This window comes from Pelophylax lessonae (genome assembly GCF_965119305.1).
Source record: "Pelophylax lessonae genome assembly, chromosome: 1".
Classification (NCBI taxonomy): Eukaryota; Metazoa; Chordata; class Amphibia; order Anura; family Ranidae; genus Pelophylax; species Pelophylax lessonae.
Genome location: NC_138768.1, coordinates 616,360,612 through 616,381,419, shown reverse-complemented (window position 1 = coordinate 616,381,419; position 20,808 = coordinate 616,360,612). Strand labels below are relative to the sequence as shown.

The window sequence follows — 20,808 nt, the reverse complement described above, 5'->3', positions numbered from 1 at the left end:
CTATTGTTTTTCCCAACTTTCCTGCACCATATGGACTGTTCTGGGACTTCTGGCTTATAATAAGGACTATCCTCTCATATAAAATGTTTATTGTGCTGCACTATGTTTATTAATGGTTCTGTATGAGATACTAGTTATTTGTCTTTGGTGTTTAGCTTGCAATTTTAGTTTTTAGGTTTATCTGTCTGTGCTGATTGTTATCTGTTTTCGTAAATGCCCAGCCATGTTTACTGTATAATTCATTTATCTGTACCTGCTGGATAATACAGCCATCGTAGTTCTACCAGCGTGCAGGTCTCATACAGTGAGTCCCCGTTCACACTAAGGCGACCTGTGAGGCGACCTGGTTGCCTCACAGGTCGCAGTAGGTCGCCTTCCATAGGGAAGCTGCGGACCCGTTCTAATAGGAGCGACACAAGTCGCTCCGACTTAGAAAAAGGGTCCGGAGCTTCTTTGGGGCGACCTGGAGCGACCGTCATAGACTTCAATGTTATGAAGTCCGTGCCGGCCGCTCCGAGGTCGCGGCGCGCTGCTCGCACCGCGACCTCGGAGGTCGCCCCCCAAAGTCGGATCGCCCCAGTGTGAACGGGCCTGAAGGGATCCTGTTTACCCTTTCTTAAATCTTCCCTTATCCATTCTTTAAAGGGATTGTAAACGATCACCTTGTAAAACAACCCATTCAGTTTAAAACTGAAATCAAAGTTTATATGATTTATTTAAATTATATTTGTATATAGATCTGAAAAAAACATTTTAAATACCTTTTTTCCATTTGTATAATTGATCACATTCCCTCCGTGTCTTCTGTTCTCAACTGCATAATAGCTTTGGGTAGGAGAAGTATCAGTGCACTGATCTTCCCAGTGACAGTACAGTGGCAAAACTCTTGCCATCCAGATCACAATTCCTTTACATGTGAAAAGCAGAGCAGTGTAACCTGTGGAAACCCACAAGTTAATAGCAATGCGCCCACCAGTCATTTTTCAAGTATAAAAAAATCAGGGATCTGAAAGATTAATTATTGCTGCTTTAAATCTAATAGAAGATGAAAACAGAACTAAGCAAAGTTTACGAAGCACAGCACACATTTTGGCCCTGTTAAAGTCACAGACAAGTAATGAAGAGACATTGACTAACTTAGTAGATCAACCTATTGGTCAAGCACCGGTAAAACCAGACAAGGACCTTCTAGGATCTGCATGTGCAGGCAGTCCTTTTCTAAAACGTGAAACGTTTGTCAGGAACCATCACCAGTAAAACCTAATCCTGTAAAAAGTTGATGGGACACTTACTTAGATCTGCCCTCAGCCTCCAGCACTGATTATGGGTATGACAGTGACACATTCGTGCTGTTAGAAAGTCTAGATGATCTGCCTAACAAAAACCCTGAGTGGCTGTGCAGGGGAGGGGTGTCAGGACAAGTCTGATCATTGGAGGAGAGCGTACTGAGTTCCCAGCATAGCTCGAGAACTGACCACGATGTGTTTTCCTTCATAGTGTGGTCAGTTTCTAATAGGAAAGCAGGAGGACTGGAAGGAACACCAGGGATTTTACACAAAGAAGCAATACAAAGACAGCGGGATACTTTTTCATACAAGCACATGGTACAGCAGGCACAAATAAGAAATATCAAATGCTGATGTAACAATATCAAATGCTGATGTAACACACACTTTATTCTCCCCTTGTCCATTAACAAAGCACCTTGTATCTTGTGAAAATAATACAGGTTGTTCTGTGAATGGACAAGAGCTGCAGCTCTCATACAGTCAATGGATGATGTTTTTGTGCCCCTATTCTCTCTTTGCCCTTTTACAGAACACCTTGTATTGTGTTCACAAAATACAGGGCATTCTGTTAATGGATAAGGGGAGAGAAGAGGGAGGGTAAATAACAGGATCTCTTCACTGCATGAGAGCTCCAGCTCCAGGAGTACAGTTCCTTTCCACATTATCCAGTGCAGTGCAGCTGCATGTATACAAAGGGCAAGTATGTGTTGCTGTGAGGCAGGGAATGCATCTGCTGCAGATAATTGGCACAGTACAGTGACAACTTTCTGCCAAGCCCGTTTGCGTAGGTTCAGAGTAGGATCCTAACATGCCTACTCAAAATGTAGATGTAACTTTCTTCTCTCATGAACTTGTACTGCCTACTTATATATAGCAAAAGTGTTCTTTATTTTTGGTGACCAAGGGAGGGTTTGTAAAACCCTAATGAGTCTTTATTACTGTCCTTTATCTGTGTGGACCAGTGCACCTTGGTTACTATTCCTACACACCTGCTGGTGGGGGCTACTCTCTCTAATGGTTATTTTATGTGATGGAGAATGTAAGATGTTTGGGAACACACAATATAGCTGGGAAAACCCTAAACCTCTAAGCAGACATAATGTTAGTAGTTAAGACGGAGAGATCTTACTTGGTATAACATATAGATATAAGAAGCTAGGCGCTGCCCATCAGGATTCACCTATAACTAAGATATCACTTTAAGGTTGGTTTGATGTTTTAGGTTTGAAATACAGTTTTCTGATACAGTAAAGAGCAGTATAAAGGGGACTTAAGATGGATTGAAATTGGGCACCGACCAGATTTCAATCCATGTATGGGCAGGCTGGCTGTACTGAAGTTGTGCCATTGATTGACAATGGTACAACCAGCCTGCCGTTTTTTTTTTGTTTTTTTTTTTTACGCTCAATCACTGCCAGCAGCTATAGCAGCCTGCAGTGATCATTGTATTCTGACAGCTGGGAAACCTCTCAGACTACAAAAGCACGTGCTGAATGTGTTGACAGGGGAATTAAGAAATTTTCTTTTCTGCCACCACGAAAATCACTGCATGGCCTGATTTAGACTGTGCTAACCAGAATAGGTCTCCTGTTGGAATTTTCCTCTTATCTCCTGTTCCATTATAAATTGTACATTTTTGGAAATGCCTTCACTTTTTGTTATGGAGACAGTGACCACATACACAGAAAGTTAAAGTATATCTCTCCAGCAGAGAAACATATAGCAATCAATACAAGCTCATCGGGGTTTTTAAATCTTCCTCACTCTCGAACACAAAAAAAAGTGTTTTGATTTTACATGCATTTCAAAAGTTCTGCCTGCTCTTACGTTGATGAAAGGTGAACCTGGTTGCCATGGAACATTGTAGTTCTTTGTACCACTTTACTAAATTAACCCGTGTGCTTGTTTTCTTTTCAAAGCATGCATTGCTTGTCAGGGGGAGGTTATCCACTTTGCAGCACAGGAAGGAAGCACAAAACAGAAGCAGTGTGGCCAATTTACTGTAAGATAACAGATTCATAGACATCCCTTCCACGCTCTAAAAAGTAGCGCAGCACAGATATGGTCACTTTTTAGGTTTGTGCATGTGTTATATAGAAAACCGGTTGCTTTTAATCTAGTGAATGTATTTTCAAACTATCCTAGTCTGCTGTGCAGGGCTTCGGATACAGAAGTCACTAAAGTATACAAAAATCAACTGCAACATGGAGGTAGCCTGACGTGGACTAGATTACCACTTGATGTTGTATGTAATTTGCAGCTGCTCCTATGTGTTTTAAATGCTGACACATGGCATTTCAGGAACATATATATCCTTGCCCTCCTTACCCATTTACAGAGGCGGGCTTTACTGGCTAACCTTTGTTAATCTGATACAGCACTGTACTGCTTTGGATATTATACACTATAGTAACAAAAGTATTGGGACGCTTACCTTTAAACGCACATGAACTTTAATGGCATCCCAGTCTTAGTCTGTAGGTTCAATATTGAGTTGGCCCACCCTTTGCAGCTAAAATAGCTAAAACTCTTCTGGGAAGGCTGTCCACAAGGATTACAGTGTGTCTATGGGAAGCTCATTTATGAGGTCAGGCACTGATGTTGGGTGAGAAGGCCTGGCTCGCAGTCTCTACGATACTTCATCCCAAAGGTGTTCTATTAGAGCTGCACGATTAATCGTTAAAGAATCACGATCTCTATTCACCTCCCATGACAATCTTAAAACAGCATCTCCCCGATTCATACAGAGCTGTTCTCTCCTAATTCACAGCTGTCAAAAAAAAAAAAAAAAAAAGAGCCTCAGGCAAATATTTATCAACATTGTTAAGGCTGCTAGATGACTATAAAAGAAAGAAAGAAAAAGCGCCACTCTAAGTGCAGTAGACTCTATAGTTTATTAAACATCCACCGATACTGGGTACTCACAAGATATAACGCATACAACATCATAAAAATCCTCAAGGGATCGGTAGTTCCACTGCCTGGGCGGGGGGGGAAAACTGATGTACTCCAAGGGAATCCGTGTCCGACTATGGGAGTCAGCGATGTCGGGACCCAGGGGACACCTGTAGCACCTCCGGCGGCGAACTTCCGGGTTGGGCGTGGAGCGTAGGGCGTGATGGCGTAGGGCGTGATGACGTAGGCGACGCGTTGTCGGAGCATGCGCTCCTTCCTCAGGCCTCTAAACCCGCCATCTTAGAGAAGGGCATTTTATAGGAGAGGAACATTCGGCTGCCGCAGGGTCCTAGGAGGAGTCCAATTGCCTAACTGTGGACACCTGATTGGCTGTGGAACTAATGGCTGGTCTTAAATAATATTAGATATATACAAAAAATATATATATATGTATATATCAATAAATGTGGTCATGTGGTGTAAGTAAATATGAATAACATACATGCTAATTAAAACCCTAATGGCAAAAAGTAATGTACCTTGAACCAATCCTGATAATAACAATAAAAGGAAAATATAATAATGATGAAAATAAATAAAAATATATAAAGATGATGAAAAAGAAAATAATAATAATACAAAAAATAATAAAGATAAAAAATAAAAATAATAATAAAAATAAAATTAAAAATAATAAAAATAAATATAAAAATGAAAAATAAAAATGAAAAATAAACATAGAAATAATAATAATAAATTTAAATAATAATAAATATAAAAATAAAAATTATAATAGAAATGAATATGAAAAATGAAAAATAAAAAATAAAATTAAATTAATGAAATTTAAATAAATAAATAAGTAAAATTTTTTATTATTTATTTTTTATTATTTTTTATTTTTTATTTTTCGCTGCAGGATCACTTTTATGGGCAACGGGAGAGGTTTTCCCTGCTTACTGGAGCTGTTGGTAGTGGCGAAAACAATCCAGTCCTTTCCTCTCCTAGGCAGGAAGTCGAGTGAGAGCAAGCTGGCTCCCACTCGGCTCTATGGCCTTTGGAGGACCGGAGCAACGTCATACTTTGATTCCTCCCAATGGTCTTAAAGGGCCCTTTTTTTTTTTTTTTCTGGATGAAAAAAAATGTAAATTTGTTTTTGTTTTGTTTTTTGCTTTTTAGTGTAGATGTGAGATCTGAGGTCTTTTTGACAACAGATCTCACACTAAAGAGGACTTGTCCTTCTTACTTCTATTACAAAGGATATTTAAATTCCTTGTAATAGGAATAAAAGTGATCACATTTTTTTTTTTTTCATATTTTTAAAAATTCAAAGCACCCCGTCCCTCCGAGTTTGGGCACAGAAGCAAATGCATACGCAAGTCGCGTACGCATATGTAAATGGTGTTCAAACCACACGTGAGATATCGCCGCAATCGTTAGAGCGAGTGCAATAATTCTCACCCTAGACCACCTCTGTAACTCTAAACTGGTAATCTGTAAACATTTTTAAAATGTCGCCCATTGAGATTTTTAGATACCAATGTTTGTCGCCATTCCACGAGCGTGCGCAATTTTAAAGCATGACATGTTGGGTATCTATTTTCCTCGGCGTAACATTATCTTTCACAATATAGAAAAAAATTAGGCTAACTTTACGGTTTTCTTATTTTTTTAATTCCAAAAAGTGTATTTGTTTAAAAAGATATTGCGTCTGTAACACCGGTGAGCAAATACGGTGTGACATAAAATATTGCAACAATCTCCATTTTATTCTCTAGGGTCTATGCTATTACAAAATATATACTGTTTGGGGGTTCTAATGTAATTTTCTAGCAAAAAATACTGATTTTAACTTGTAAACAAGAAGTGTCAGAAATAGGCCTGGTCCTTAAGTGGTTAAGCACTTTTTTTTCTTTTTAAAAGGCCTCTTGCGGTGTTATGCCTTAATGTGCTTTCAAAGACTTAACTTTGAAACAGAGCCCTTTAGTGCTGAGCTGTCACCCCTGCGTCCATCTTTGCCCAGTCTTCCTTCCAGGTTTCCGCTCTCCATTTGAATAGCCAAGCTGCAAAGACATCAGTCCCGCGCATGTGCACAGAAATCGCTATCATGGCAGAGGCCTCTCTGAATTAACGGCACAATCAGTGTGCCGTGAATGCAGAGCACACTGCCCATGTGCAGTTACATCATCAGCTCAAGCTGATATTAATATCTCTTACACAGTGCACCTTTAGGAGATATTCACGGTATATACAGGTAGGATTTATGAGAAGCTGACCTGTAGGACAAAATTTAAAAATAGGAGTTTAATACCACTTTGCTAACATTTCAGTAAACTGGCTCAAAAGTTAGTATTTGTGTAATTGGCTAAATCTTCAGCTTTGATTTCATCCAAACACTCAAACAAGCCCCACAAATGGAGAATAAATATCAACATGATTTTCTTCAATTCAAAAATATATATATCATGAATCGTCTAGTAAGAAAGGATAATTACCTGAAACCGTATCAGCAAGATCAGCAAACTGCTACATATAGCCATTAAGTTTAGAATCTTCCAGAGTTTGATTGCAAAGTGTCCTCCTGGAGATCCAGAGAGAATGCACTGAAAGATGTTCACTGCTGACAGTATTACACAGGGTTAATCCCAAACTTTTGCCTGGAGAGATCACCAGTCCTAAAATAAAAAATACCCTGCAAGGCAATGGCATAATGTGCTAGTGTGCATTTGATAGTAGCACATTATGAAATACTTATCTTAGAATGAAGCATGCGCACGGGAGGCACGGCCATGACACAGTGTTGTGAAAGTACGGCACTGGCATGCCGTTCCATCACAGCGCATGCGCCAGTCATGTCACCGGCTGCCAAAAGAGCGTATATCTCCTTATTATAAGCTTACCTGTAGGCAAAAATCACAAAGTAGACTTTACTACTGCTTTAAGTCCTAAAGTGCAAGCCTTTTTAATCTTAGCATTTCACCAATTAGAAGTTCTATGTAAGTGTTTTTTTTTTTTTTTTTTTTACACTAATGAGCTTTGAGGGTACTTTCTTTTGTGGCACTGTTGGAAATTTTGAATTTTATTCATGCCCTTAAATATGTTACAGTGACGATTTGTTGATGTTTTTGTTGAAGTAAGACCTATATTCTACACCTTAAGTTCTTCACAGGACAAGTGACTTGGCAATGGAGCTACCAACTTGTGAAGATGTACCAGTTCCATTTTTCACTGCACCGGTGTTGTGCACCTTTTCACCAATGTGTGAAGAAGATGATGCACAGACGTTATGCTTCCCTCAGTCAACCTCTCCACCAATGGTAAAAAAAAAACAAATTTAGTTTTTCTAATTATTGTTATTACAGGTATTTATTATTATTATTATTATTATTATTGTAGCGCTACTCCTGTAGTAGCCACAGATTAGGACAGGTCCTCTGTGCTTTGCCTCGACCTCAGCCCCTCTAACACATCAGGTTGGGTGTACAAACATACAATATCACAGGAAATCACCAGCAGCAGTGCAGGTGCTGTGGGTGGTGCTGGGCTGCCCCAGGGTGTCCTTTCTCCCAGTCACAGACTTGGATCTCCGCTGGCAGGCAAATATTCAGACAGAAAAACTCTCTCTCAAAATCCCTCAGTGCCAAGAGGAAGAACTTTCCAGAGCAGTTTAATAAAAATCCTCTCTCACTCCTACAGCACAGTGCCTATTGGGATCTGTAGTGCAATAAGTTAATTGACCCCATTATATGGCTGCCATCTCAAACTACAACTCCCAGGATTCTCAGTGCAGTGCATAGAACTCTGAGACTGCTTGTCTTTAGCACTTCCCTGCTTTGGCCAGAGGAGAATAGTGCAGCATATTATCAGTATCCCAGTAGCAGGAGAGAAGAATAAAAGACAATGGGGTGTATTTACTAAAGACAAATCTTCTGTGCACTATAAGTACACTTGGAAGTGCAGTTGCTGTAGATTTGAGGGGGACATGCAAGGAAAATAAAAAACACTATATTTACTTGCACATGATTGGATGATAGAAATCAGCAGAGCTTCTCCGCGTTTCAGATCTTCCCCTCAGATCTACAGCGACTGCACTTCCAATTGCACTTGCAGTGCACCATGGATTTGCCTTTAGTAAATCAACCCTACTGTCCCCTTCTTCATAATAATGTAGCCCAGCACCTGGCTACATTATTATTTTTGGTAATGTTTGGTTTTTTATTATAATGTTCAGGACAAAAAACGTTTTAGAAATATTTAAAATATAAAAGTTATTTCTTTTTAGTCGGGTTAATATGAAATAAAGTAAAAATTCAAATATTTCATACTGACCACTTTCAAAGACAAAACCATCTGCATTAGTCAAATGTACAGAGGTGCCAATTATGCAGGGAGTACTGGGCTTTCTTTTTAGAAAACCCAGCATGCCTGTGTATAGAAGCACCCTGTCTGAGGTAAAGTGACTCAGTCACTAAAATCTATGTTCAAAACAATCTGTTCCTTGCAAAGAAGAAATTGAATATTCACCTCTCCTGCTGCCAGCATTACTGATCTCGGCAAAAGTGAAGGAATACTCATGGCTAAAAATCCTGCAAAATTCAGCTTTTCTGGTAATGTTGTGGTGCTCCTAAACTCAGTGATTTGATATGCATGCCCCTGTACTAGCACTGTGATATAGGTAGCGGCTCATAGGGCGGACCAGGAAAGTGACACTTCTAGGAGTGTAACATTTTGCAGGATCTTCAGTTGTCAGTTTCCTAATGCAGAGATTGGTGGCATGGGCAGTAGGACAGGTGAGTATTCATATTCTTCTTTGCAGAAAACTGTTTTCTAAACATTTATTTTGGTAGAAGAGTTTCATTTAGGACTGGTTCACATTAGATGCTTCCCAGTGTGTTTTTAATAAATCGTAAATATCACCAGCGCTTAGGATAAATGAGAATAAATGGGTAAAAGCAGCTGTGCTCTATTCCCTAATGAAGGAATATAATAATGTGCCTTTACTCTATCAAACGGCGCTGACCTGTAGTGCTCAAACTGTGCTATTGCATATATTCGTGATCAAGTGCAAATAAATCCTAATAAAAAAACGTGGACTGTTTTTTTGTTAGTGATTTTTTTTATTAATATTTATTTGCACTTTATCACTTTTAAAAATTGCACAAATGATTTGCACTAGTATATGCAATAGCACAGTTTGAGTACTACAGGTCAGCCAGAGCATTTTTAAACTGCATCCAGACTACATGCACAGTGTTTGCCATGTATTCCAATGTCTGTAGTTCACACCAGTGTGGTCAGTTCCAGTGCTTTCAACAAAAGTACAACCTGCTGCATTTATTTTGTCTAGAATGCATCAAAATGTGTTTAAATGCACTGGAATATACATTGTCCTAATGAAAATAAAGATTTTCCAAGTGTCAAACGAATAAAACAGGAATAAAATGCACTGAACTGCATTTGAAAACATGTCTGGAGTGCTGAAATTGTGAAACAAGCCCTTAATGTGTGCCAAAAACAATCTATAAATGCTGATGAAATCTTTATAACACAATAGTTTGTAAACTTGCTTATGTTTCAAACCGCCAATATGTAATGAATTATAGTTTGCAGTGCATTCCTTTTTAAAGTTTACTTATTTGGTGATAACTACAATGTCAAAATCTGCAATTATTTAGTGAGCAACTTTGCTATTTAAAAACAAACACAATGTTGGTTTTTATTATTAAATTCAGATTTTAAGGTCTGTTATGGCATATTAGGTTCTGTGAGATGATGGCAAGCTGTCCTTTCCCCATACAATGACACTACCTATTTTCTGTTTGTAGATACTGCCTGTATGTCAGGAAGAGCAAACTATCCTAACAGCCTCAGCCATGGTAAATGCTTATTTGAAGTACATTTCTTATGTGAACCAAGGGTCAGTCCATCCATAACTGATGTTTTATGTTTGGGTAGACAATCGGTGATTGAGTTTCCTTTATCTCATCGGGTCTTTATTGATAAATCTTACCAGGTCCTTTCCCCTGTCTCAGCTACTACGAGGCAGTCTTATCACCTTACTGGATCATTTATTTTTTTAATTATCCACATTTGTCATATTGTGGTCAGAAGTGAGGGCACAATAGAAATCCAGTCCTGCTGATTAGTTCCTCCTCAGAAAAAAGTTGAAAAGTTGATCGGGGGGCGGTCTGGGGTGCCAATGAGTTCCAACAGAACTACAAAAACTGAATTTTTGTGAAATCTTACCTGTAAAATTCCTTTCTCTGAGTCCTCCGATAGTCGCTGCCTCCTCTAAGTCATCACTGATGGGTATTGACTTCCGCTCCGCAGGAGTAGCTTGGCATAAAGACTTAGTCAAAAGAACAAAGGCATTTGCATATACACACCCATGGGGGCTGTCCCATCTGGTCAATACCCCCCCTGAAGTGACCACTCCCAACTAAGTTTGGTAGCATAGCAGTAGGTAATAAGAACACAACCCCAAAAGAGGGGCGGGGGCGGCGACTGTCAGAGGACTCAGAGAAAGGAATTTTACAGGTAAGATTTTACAAAAATTCAGTTTTCTCTTACGTCCTTCGACAGTCGCCGCCTCCTCTTAGTCATCACTGTTGGGATGTCCCAAAGCAGTATAGACATGAGGGGTGGGAGACGCAACCGTAGAAAAGGCAACGCAGTACCCACATCAGAGAAAGGAATCTTACATGCACAGTAAGAGAACCTGCTGGGCAACAGAAAACAATGCTCAACAGGAGCAACAGCCCAGGAAAGCAAACACCAACAGCCAGGGACCCAGAAAAAAACAAGGGTCCTTCATGGCACTGCCGCACTGAGAACCTTGCGGCCAAAGGAGCCATCAGCTGACGCCAGAACATCTACTTTGTAGAATTTGGAAAAAGTGTGCACCGACGACCAAGTCGCAGCCTTGCACACCTGGGCCACCGAGGCCCGATGCCAATAGGCCCAGGACGCACTCACAGATCTGGTAGAGTGCGCCTTAACAGGGAAGGGTGGAACCCGTTCCTTCAAAGCATAAGCCTGTTCAATGGTCTGTCTGATCCATTTGGCAATAGTCGCTGCAGACGCAGCCATGCCCTTCCGAGGTCCCTCAGGAAGGACAAAGAGGGAATCCGTCTTCCAAAAGGATTCCGTAGACGACAGGTAAACCCTGATCGCCCTGACAACATCCAGGGAATGCAGAGCCACCTCCTTAGGATGCTTAGGCTTCGTACAAAGCGAAGGCAGGACAATGTCCTCATTAATGTGGAACTCAGAGATCCCCTTAGGAAGGAGGGATGCGGACACAAAACCACCTTATCCTTGTGAATCACCAAGTACGGAGAACGGCAAGATAACGGCGCCAGTTCCGATACCTTGCGAGCCGAAGTGATCGCCACCAAAAAGGCAACCTTCTTAGACAGCAGAGGTAACGATATCTCCCGTATATGTTTTCAAAGGGAGAACGCTGTAACACGGACAGAACCAAGTTCAAGTCCCATGGAGGTAAGGGCTCCTTCCTGGGAGGAGCCAAATGTCGCACACCTTGAATGAAGGTGCGAACCAGGGAATGAGACGCAACAGGGCGTTGGAAAAGAATAGCCAGTGCGGACACCTGGCCCTTTATCGTGGCCAGCGCCAGGCGCTGGTTCACCCCAGACTCGAGGAAGGCCAACACCCTCGACACCGAGTACGAGCGAGGGGAGAACCCCTTGGACTCACACCAGGCAAAATAGGCCTTCCAGGTACGGTAATAGATTTTACCAGAGGAAGTCTTCCTAGCCTTGACAAGGGTAGGGATGACCTCAGGGGAGAGACCCCTGTCCCTCAGGACCTGGGTCTCAACAGCCAGGCAGTTAAAGCCAGCGACTGTAAAGCAGGATGGAAGATTGGACCTTGTGACAGGAGATCTTCCCGCATTGGCAGCCGCCACGGAGGCGCCACTGCCAGGTGAACAACGTCGGCGTACCAGGACTGGCGTGGCCAGTCCGGCGCCACCAGAATCGCCAGGTGCGGTTCCGAGGCCAACCTGCGGAGGAACCTGGACAGCAACTGAATCGGAGGAAAGGCATACATCAGACGATACTGATGCCAAGGGGCTACCAACGCATCCGAGGCGTCTGCCAGAGGATCGCGCGTTCTTGCCACGAACCTTTCCACCTTGTGATTTAGACGAGATGCGAACAGATCCACGTCCGGGGATCCCCACTTCGCACACAGCATTTGGAAAACCTCCGGGTGTAGGGACCATTCCCCCTGGTCCAGGGTCTGGCGGCTCAGATAGTCGGCCTGCCAATTCTCCACACCCGGAATGTGAACTGCTGAAATTGCCGGGACATGAGTCTCGGCTCAAGACAAAATGTCTGTCACCTCCCGGGCACTCCTGGTGCCCCCTTGGTGGTTGATGTAAGCCACCGCGGTAGCATTGTCCGCCTGTACCCGAACAGGACGGCCCCCAAGACGGGCCGATCATTGGAAGAGACAGAGTTTTATCGCTCTCAATTCCAGCACATTTATCTGAAGGGAGGACTCCTCCTCCGACCAAGTGCCCTGGGCAGACAGGTTGCCCAGGACTCCACCCCAGCCCGACAGGCTGGCATCTGTGGTAATCACCGTCCACAACAACAGATGGAAGGACTTGCCCTCCGACACCGTCGGACTGGAGCCACCACAGAAGAGCCAATCTGGTCTGACGACTCAATGAGACACTCAGATCCAGGGACTGAGGTAGCCTGTCCCCCCTGGCCAGGATCTCCGCTTGGAGAGCCCGCGTGTGAAACTGAGCAAAGGGTATCGCCTCAAAGGCCGAAACCATCAACCCCAGGCCCCGCATACAGGTCCTGAGTGACGAGGACGGATTGTCCCTGAGGGACCTGACCTCTGCCTGTAAGGTCCGGAGCTTGTCCTCCGGCAAGAACACCTTCGCCTGAGCAGAGTCCAGGATCATTCCCAGATAGGGAAGACGAACCGATGGAGACAACGTTGACTTCTGGACGTTGATAGTCCAACCGAACTCTTGTAGCGTCTGCACCGTGGTGGACAGATTGCGCAGAAGGTCTTGACTGACACTCAATCTCAGAAGAAGATCGTCTAGGTACCCCAAGACCGCAATGCCCTGTGCCCTCAACAGGCCCAGAACCGGCACCAGCACCTTGGTAAAAACCCTTGGAGCCGAAGCGAGACCGAAAGGTAACGCCACAAACTGATAGTGGTCCTCTGCGATAGCAAACCGAAGGTACCTCTGGTGGCCCTCGAAAATGGAGATGTGCATTCTTCAGATCTATCGAGGCCAGGAATTCTCCGGGACTCAGGGAGGCCACCACTGAACGGAGAGACTCCATTTGAAACTTTCGAACTCGCACGAAGCGGTTCAGCGCTTTCAGGTCCAGAATTGGACGTACTTTGCCCTCCTTCCTGGGCACAGTGAACAGATTTGAATAAAATCCTTGAAACTTGTCCCGATGAGGCACCGGGACAATCACCCCCTGAGCAAGAAGGTCCCGCACCGCTTGGTGCAGATCCTGCAGATGCCCAGGAGGCAAATGAAGATTTGAAGCAAAAAATCTGTTCCCTGGCCGGGATAGGAATTCGATCTTGTAACCTGATCCAACGATTTCCTGAACCCACCTTTCCGAAACCCGGAGCAGCCAAGGTTGGAGGAAACCGCGCAAACGTCCCCCCCCCCCACCCCGGAATTGGGTGAGGGCGCCCCTTCAGGCGGAGGTGGACTGACCCGCCGAGCCGGCATTGCCCGACTTCTGCTTGCCCGCCCAGGGTTTCTTCTGGTTACCCTGGCCCTTGAAGGGCTTGCCTTTTAATTGGTTCCGAAAGGCAGGAAAGGACCCCTGATTGGATCAAGGCGCCGAACGCCGCTTGCCACGAAAGGACTTGTTCTTCGGGTTCTGGGGCAGCATAGTGCTCTTGCCCCCGTGACGCCTTTTACCAGGGTATCCAATGCCTCGCCAAAAAGGCGAGAACCAGCATAGGGAAAATCAGCAACTGTTTTCCGTGAGGACTGGTCAGCCGACCAGCTCTTCAGCCAGATTAGTCGACGGTTAAGTACCGAGACACTAGACAGGCGTGCTGCCAAAGGGGCCTCATTTAAGACCGCATCACACAAATACATGATTCCTTGGTGAATTTGATCCACCATATCCAGCCGGGCAGGTGGAACAGCATCAGACACGAGGTTGCTCCTAAGCACCTTAGTTCAATCAGCCACCGCCTGAGCCACCAAAACGGACACGAAAATGGGTTTGAGCAACAAGCCCGCCACAGTATAGGAATGGCGTGCGAGAGACTCCAACCGCCGGTCCGTGGGATCCCGAAAAACCGGGGTATCCTCTGAAGGAACCAAGGTAGCCTTGTTTAAGACTGCCACAGTGTGATCCACCTGCGGAGGCTCACACCATCGTGATTCCGTAGCCGGCACAAAAGGATAAAGCAATTTGAACCAACTAGGTACCAGAAATGGACGTTTTAAAGTGCGCCACAGTTCATTAACAGTGTAATGGAACTCAGCGGGACAGGGAAAAAACTTGGCCGACTTGCGGGTCCTGTGTGTCCCAAACGAGGACACAATGCCCGGAGGACTGGGCTTATCCTCCAAATGTAGTGTTTCCTTTACAGAAACAATCAACTCATCCATGGTCGCGCCTTCTTCAGGCGACACCCGGGGAGGAAGTATCAACCCCCTCCACCTCTGCCTCCCCCTCAGACCCCATAGGGTCCAAGGATGAGCGGGACCCTGAAAAGGGCACGCTCGCTGCAGCAGCCATATCACCATTTGAATCAGAAGAGAGAGACAATCTGGGCCTCTTCTTAGCAGCACGTTCAGCCATCAGCATTTCCATATTGGACACCAAGGTTGCCACTACAGCGGCCAAATCAGGTCTCAGAGGGGCCACAGGAGAACTGGGGTCCCCCACCAGAGCTGGGGGGAATTTGCTGTCCTGAGAATCCATTGCTCCAGCCGAAAAAAAACAACAGTGCAATAAATTTGGTACTGCCCCTTTAAGACCGCTGCGGAGTGCGCAGCCCACCACTACAGTGACAAAGACCCCCAAACAGGAGAAGAAAAAAACTGAGCCAGAAATGATAATACAGAAGGTAATTGAGAGAGATAATCTGCAGAGCCCGCAGAGTGTTACCACCGATGTCCTGCTTCAGAGGAAAAGGAGTGGGCTGAACTATAAGCTGCATGACTCAGGGAAAATGGCTGCCCCATAGGACTGAATGGAAGGCTCCGGCAACATGGCCGCGGACATGCGGTCGGAACGATCGTTCTGCTACCGCAAAATGGCGGCGGATGGCGCCAAAACAGCATGTAGTATTGCCCATAGTGAAGCAACATGCCTGCCCATACCTAAAATGGCGGACTGCGCGGGTATACCCCGCTGTGGCCGCACACAGTCTGCACCCCCAACAAGCACCGAAGTGACACAGGGAAGGGGACCCCCAAAAACATACACCACCGCAGCGCATGCACAAGTGATCCCACAGGGACCGCATCAGGGAGTCACACAGGCACAGACAAGGGGGACTACAGCAACACAGGACTGCCACCCCACACAGAGGCCCCACACAGAAGTACCTACCTGTACCAGATGGCGTGGGGAGCCTCTCAGAACGGAAAGCCGCTGTCCTCATCTGACAGGGAGTGCCGTTAGCCAGGGACATGACACTGCAGCATCGCAGATGTGTCCTGTGAGGTAGCCACCTCACGGCTGCATCCCTGCTGCGAGCAGGGATGGGTCGTTCATAGTGCCAGGACAAACCACGGCTGAACGCTTGATGGTGGGCTGGGGGTCCATCTGACCCTCTGACCTGGAGAAGGGCGGTCAGTCCGAATCCCAGCACCGCATGATCCATCTTCATCCGAAGATCCGACTAAAAACTAAAAGCTGGCAAAATAAACAGCTAGTAAAGTAAGAAAAAACTGACATTTGCAAAGAAAATCAAATCAAAGATTAGTTAGGCTCAGACTGTAGCCCCAGCACAGGGAATCCTAACTACTCCTGACGCTAGGCAGAAAGAAACTGAGTTGGGAGTGGTCACTGCAGGGGGGTATTGACCAGATGGGACAGCCCCCATGGGTGTGTATATGCAAACGCCTTTGTTCTTTTGACTAAGTCTTTATGCCTAGCTACTCCTGCGGAGCGGAAGTCAATACCCAACAGTGATGACTTAGAGGAGGCGGCGACTGTCGGAGGACGTAAGAGAAAGTTTATTTAGGCTGTAGCCAACTGAACTAAGTGAAGGTAATCTGACTTTGTCGGTTGGCATATTTATTTTATTTTATTTTATGGAATGGTAGCACAAACATTCAAGTGATTGTAACCCTTCAAAAAAAAAAATAATAAGATCCTGTTACTTTAAGGCATGCTGTATAGCAGAGTGCTCATGCTATGTTATTTATTATTCCCTTCCTATCCTGTAAAAAAAACTGGTTGATCCTGCCAGTTCCTGTGTTCCTCTGTCTGTGCTTACCCCGGTAATCATGGCTGCTGATCCCTGATTACTCTGATCAGGTTGCCTGCCTTCGTCAACCCGCTGCTCTGCTGGGACAAGCTCTGACAGTCTGTAGCATAAATACATGTACACCTTTCAGTTTAGGCTGCCATCTGCAATCTCTACGTGATTAGTTAAAATGAAAAGGCTAAATACCTTTTTCCCCCCACCGCCACTGTGCTGTCACGTGATCCCACTGTGCTAGCCGGCTGACACCACTGGGAAATCTTGGCCCCTCCAGCTTTTCTCCATAGATCGGGGAAGAGGAGCGGAGGGGGATCCCGTGACCGCACAGTTGCGATATTAGAAAAGATATTTAGCCTTTTCATTTACAAGCAAAAAATATACACACTATAGTTCATTGCAGCCTAAACTAGAGGGGGTACATGTAAAGTCACATAGTGACTTTACAAACCCTTTAAGCCTCCAGTTACTACATTCTGTGGCTTGGAGGGAAGAGCTAGGTCCTAGAAAGTCTAGTGGGGAGATAAAGTCATCAGCTGATCCAGACCATTACTGGCCAGCCCTAGCTAAAATATCAGTTAAATATTTGGAAGCATACAGTAAGTACAGTGGGGAGGGAAAGAGCAGAAAATAACAAAGCAACAGTTTACCACCAAGCACCAGAGGCAGAAACAGGGCTGTAAACCATGGCAATATAATTCTACTTTTTGTGTGTATGTGTTTCAGTTGTGTTTTTTTTACATTTGTTTTATTAGTAGATTGTTGTGTTCATGTGTAAAAAAAAATATTTAAATATTTAATTAAAAAAAAGTTATTACAAAAGATCTCTCCTAAATTTTCAATATGGACAATGGTAGAATATTTTGAATATATTAAATACATTCTTGTAAAGTGGTATTAAACCCAATTAGCAAAAACAAAAATGTATTAAATTGCAGTTTACCAGTTCTTAGATGTGTTGGCTAAATTTTAATTTAGGCTTTATTTTCTCCTTTTTTTAACCTGGTGATCCAGCCAGTAAGTCTGTTATTTTGCAAATTCAACAGACGAAGCTGTCCAAAAGTAGCATTGGGGTGCTTACAATGATCTGCGTTTATTAATTTATTTAAGACCTTTATCCCCAACGAAAACAAAACGTTTTGCTGCTTATAAAGCTTTAGCTGGTTTTCAGCTTCAGTTTGTTAATCAAGTCCATCTAAATCTGCTAGTCTAAAGGGCCGTACACACTTGACGATAATCGGACGAAATATCCCCCGATTTTTCTCTCTCTTGCTCAGCGTTCATTACCGTTTTTAGTTGACAGTGCATAAATGTTCACGAAATTTCTCGTACGATTTTTCTTTTTTTGGCACATTTGTTCCTAGACTTCCGGGTTGTCAGCAACTTCAGATCATGCGTGGTCTTTCGTATTCGATTTTTCACGGACGTACTGCATACACATTAAACGAAATTTGGTGTTTGTCCCTCCGTTTTTTTTTTTTACATTGAATATGTCGGCATCAGCTGCTGAAAGTTGTGTACACACTAAGCGAATTTTACCTCGGACGGGAATTTTCGGCAGATTTTCTACTAGTGTGTACCCCACTTAACACTATCCTCTCCCCCAAACTAACTGCTGGTGTACAAAGGTGTCTGCTTTACTACTTTACCCACAATGTAGCCACCCTAAGACAAGAAGTGTGTTACAGGCCAGATCACCAGGTGAAATAAAGGAAAAAAGGATAAAAATCAGAAAACTAATGCACCACCACCTCTAAAGACTTATAAGCTAAAGTCTATTAAATATTTTTTTTTTATTTTAATACCACTTTAAGCATGGGGTTCCTATGTGGAATGCATAGGTCACGCTGAGCAGTATCATTTAAATGACTTAACCCCTTGCTGACCAAAAGCAGTACATTTAGTGCTGGGGGCAGCAGCCCCACGCACCTTAATGTACCTGTACATCGTGGTGAACTTCCTGGTTTAGAAGCGCCTGCCCCCTGCTGATCTGTGCTGTGAATACACACAACATGAGTTTGTCAGCAGGTTACAGCCAATCATTTTGGCATTATACCTGCTGATTGAATGTGGCCAGACATAGTACAGAGATCTGTATGTTTGTAAACACAGGCTCTGGCTGGATTTCTCCCTGCTATCAGTTACCGTTCAGAACTGAAAGCAAGGAGAGACCCAGCCAGATCTTAAGTAAAAGCAGTACACATACACTTGTTAGGTACCCAGTTAACCCCTTTCATTGCCCTCCTAATCGCTCCTGCCACCCACCCAATGTCATTAATATAGTGTATATTATTATCATTGATCACTGTATTAGTGTCTCTAGCAACATTCGTATCAGTTAGTGTCCCTCCCAGCCAATGTCAGTTAGCGCCAAATTGCCCAGCACACTATAAAAGCCACCCTATAATTCACTGATCATCACCATTACTAGTATTGTGTCTGTATGGATCAGTACCCTGGTCAGAACTATACTAGTGTCCCCAAAAACGCAGTATTAGCACAATAAGCCCCGATCACTGCCAGCACCCGTGACATGTAGCAGAATACATTATGGCCTAAGTTTATGAAGAAATGTAATTTTATCAAATACAGTGGGTACGGAAAGTATTCAGACCCCCTTACTTAAATTTTTCACTCTTTGTTATATTGCAGCCATTTGCTAAAATCATTTAAGTTCATTCTTCTTCCTCATGAATGTACACACAGCACCCCAAACTGACAGAAAAACACAGAATTGTTGACATTGTTGCAGATTTATTAAAAAAGAAAAACTGAAATCTCACATGGTCCTAAGTATTCAGACCCTTTGCTGTGACACTCATATATTTAACTCAGGTGCTTTCCATTTCTTCTGATCATCCTTGAGATGGTTCTACACCTTCATTTGAGTCCAGCTGTGTTTGATTATACTGATTGGACTTGATTAGGAAAGCCACACACCTGTCTATATAAGACCTTCCAGATCACAATGCATGTCAGTGCAAATGAGAATCATGAGGTCAAAGGAACTGCCTGAAGAGCTCAGAGACAGAATTGTGCCAAGGCACAGATCTGGCCAAGGTTACAAAAAGATTTCTGCTGCACTTAAGGTTCCTAAGAGCACAGTGACCTCCATAATCCTCAAATGGAAGACGTTTGGGACGACCAGAACCCTTCCTAGAGCTGGCCGTCCGGCCAAACTGAGCTATCGGGGGAGAAGAGCCTTGGAGAGAGAGGTAAAGAAGAACCCAAAGATCACTGTGGCTGAGCTCCAGAGATGCAGTCAGGAGATGGGAGAAAGTTGTAGAAAGTCAACCATCACTGCAGCCCTCCACCAGTCGGGGCTTTATGGCAGAGTGGCCTAACGGAAGCCTCTCCTCAGTGTAAGACACATGAAAGCCCGCATGGAGTTTGCTAAAAAACACCTGAAGGACTCCAAGATGGTGAGAAATAAGATTATCTGGTCTGATGAGACCAAAATAGAACTTTTTGGCCTTAATTCTAAGCGGTATGTGTGGAGAAAACCAGGCACTGCTCATCACCTGTCCAATACAGTCCCAACAGTGAAGCATGGTGGTGGCAGCATCATGCTGTGGGGGTGTTTGTCAGCTGCAGGGACAGGACGACTGGTTGCAATCGAGGGAAAGATGAATGCGGCCAAGTACAAGGATATCCTGGACAAAAACCTTCTCCAGAGTGCTCTGGACCTCAGACTGGGCTGAAGGTTTACCTTCCAACAAGACAATGACCCTAAGCACACAGCTAAAATAACGAAGGAGTGGCTTCACAACAACTCCGTGACTGTTCTTGAATGGCTTAGCCAGAGCCCTGACTTAAACCCAATTGAGCATCTCTGGAGAGACCTAAAAATGGCTGTCCACCAACGTTTACCATCCAACCTGACAGAACTGGAGAGGATCTGCAAGGAGGAATGGCAGAGGATCCCCAAATCCAGGTGTGAAAGACTTGTTGCATCTTTCCCAAAAAGACTCCTGGCTGTATTAGATCAAAAGGGGGCTTCTACTAAATACTGAGCAAAGGGTCTGAATACTTAGGACCATGTGATATTTCAGTTTTTCTTTTTTAATAAATCTGCAACAATGTCAACAATTCTGTGTTTTTCTGTCAGTATGGGGTGCTATGTGTACATTCATGAGGAAGAAGAATGAACCTAAAT

General features: G+C 43.9%; 1 protein-coding gene across 1 annotated transcript in view; it reads left to right on the top strand.

Moving 5' to 3' along the window:
• Window positions 1-20,808, top strand: part of ZGRF1 (zinc finger GRF-type containing 1) — a 212,633-nt gene that overhangs the window by 8,650 nt on the left and 183,175 nt on the right. Inside the window, exons 6-7 of the mRNA XM_082254282.1 lie at window positions 7,344-7,501; window positions 10,010-10,060. Coding sequence (XP_082110408.1) covers window positions 7,344-7,501; window positions 10,010-10,060 — 209 coding nt within the window. The remainder of the gene's footprint in view (window positions 1-7,343; window positions 7,502-10,009; window positions 10,061-20,808) is intronic.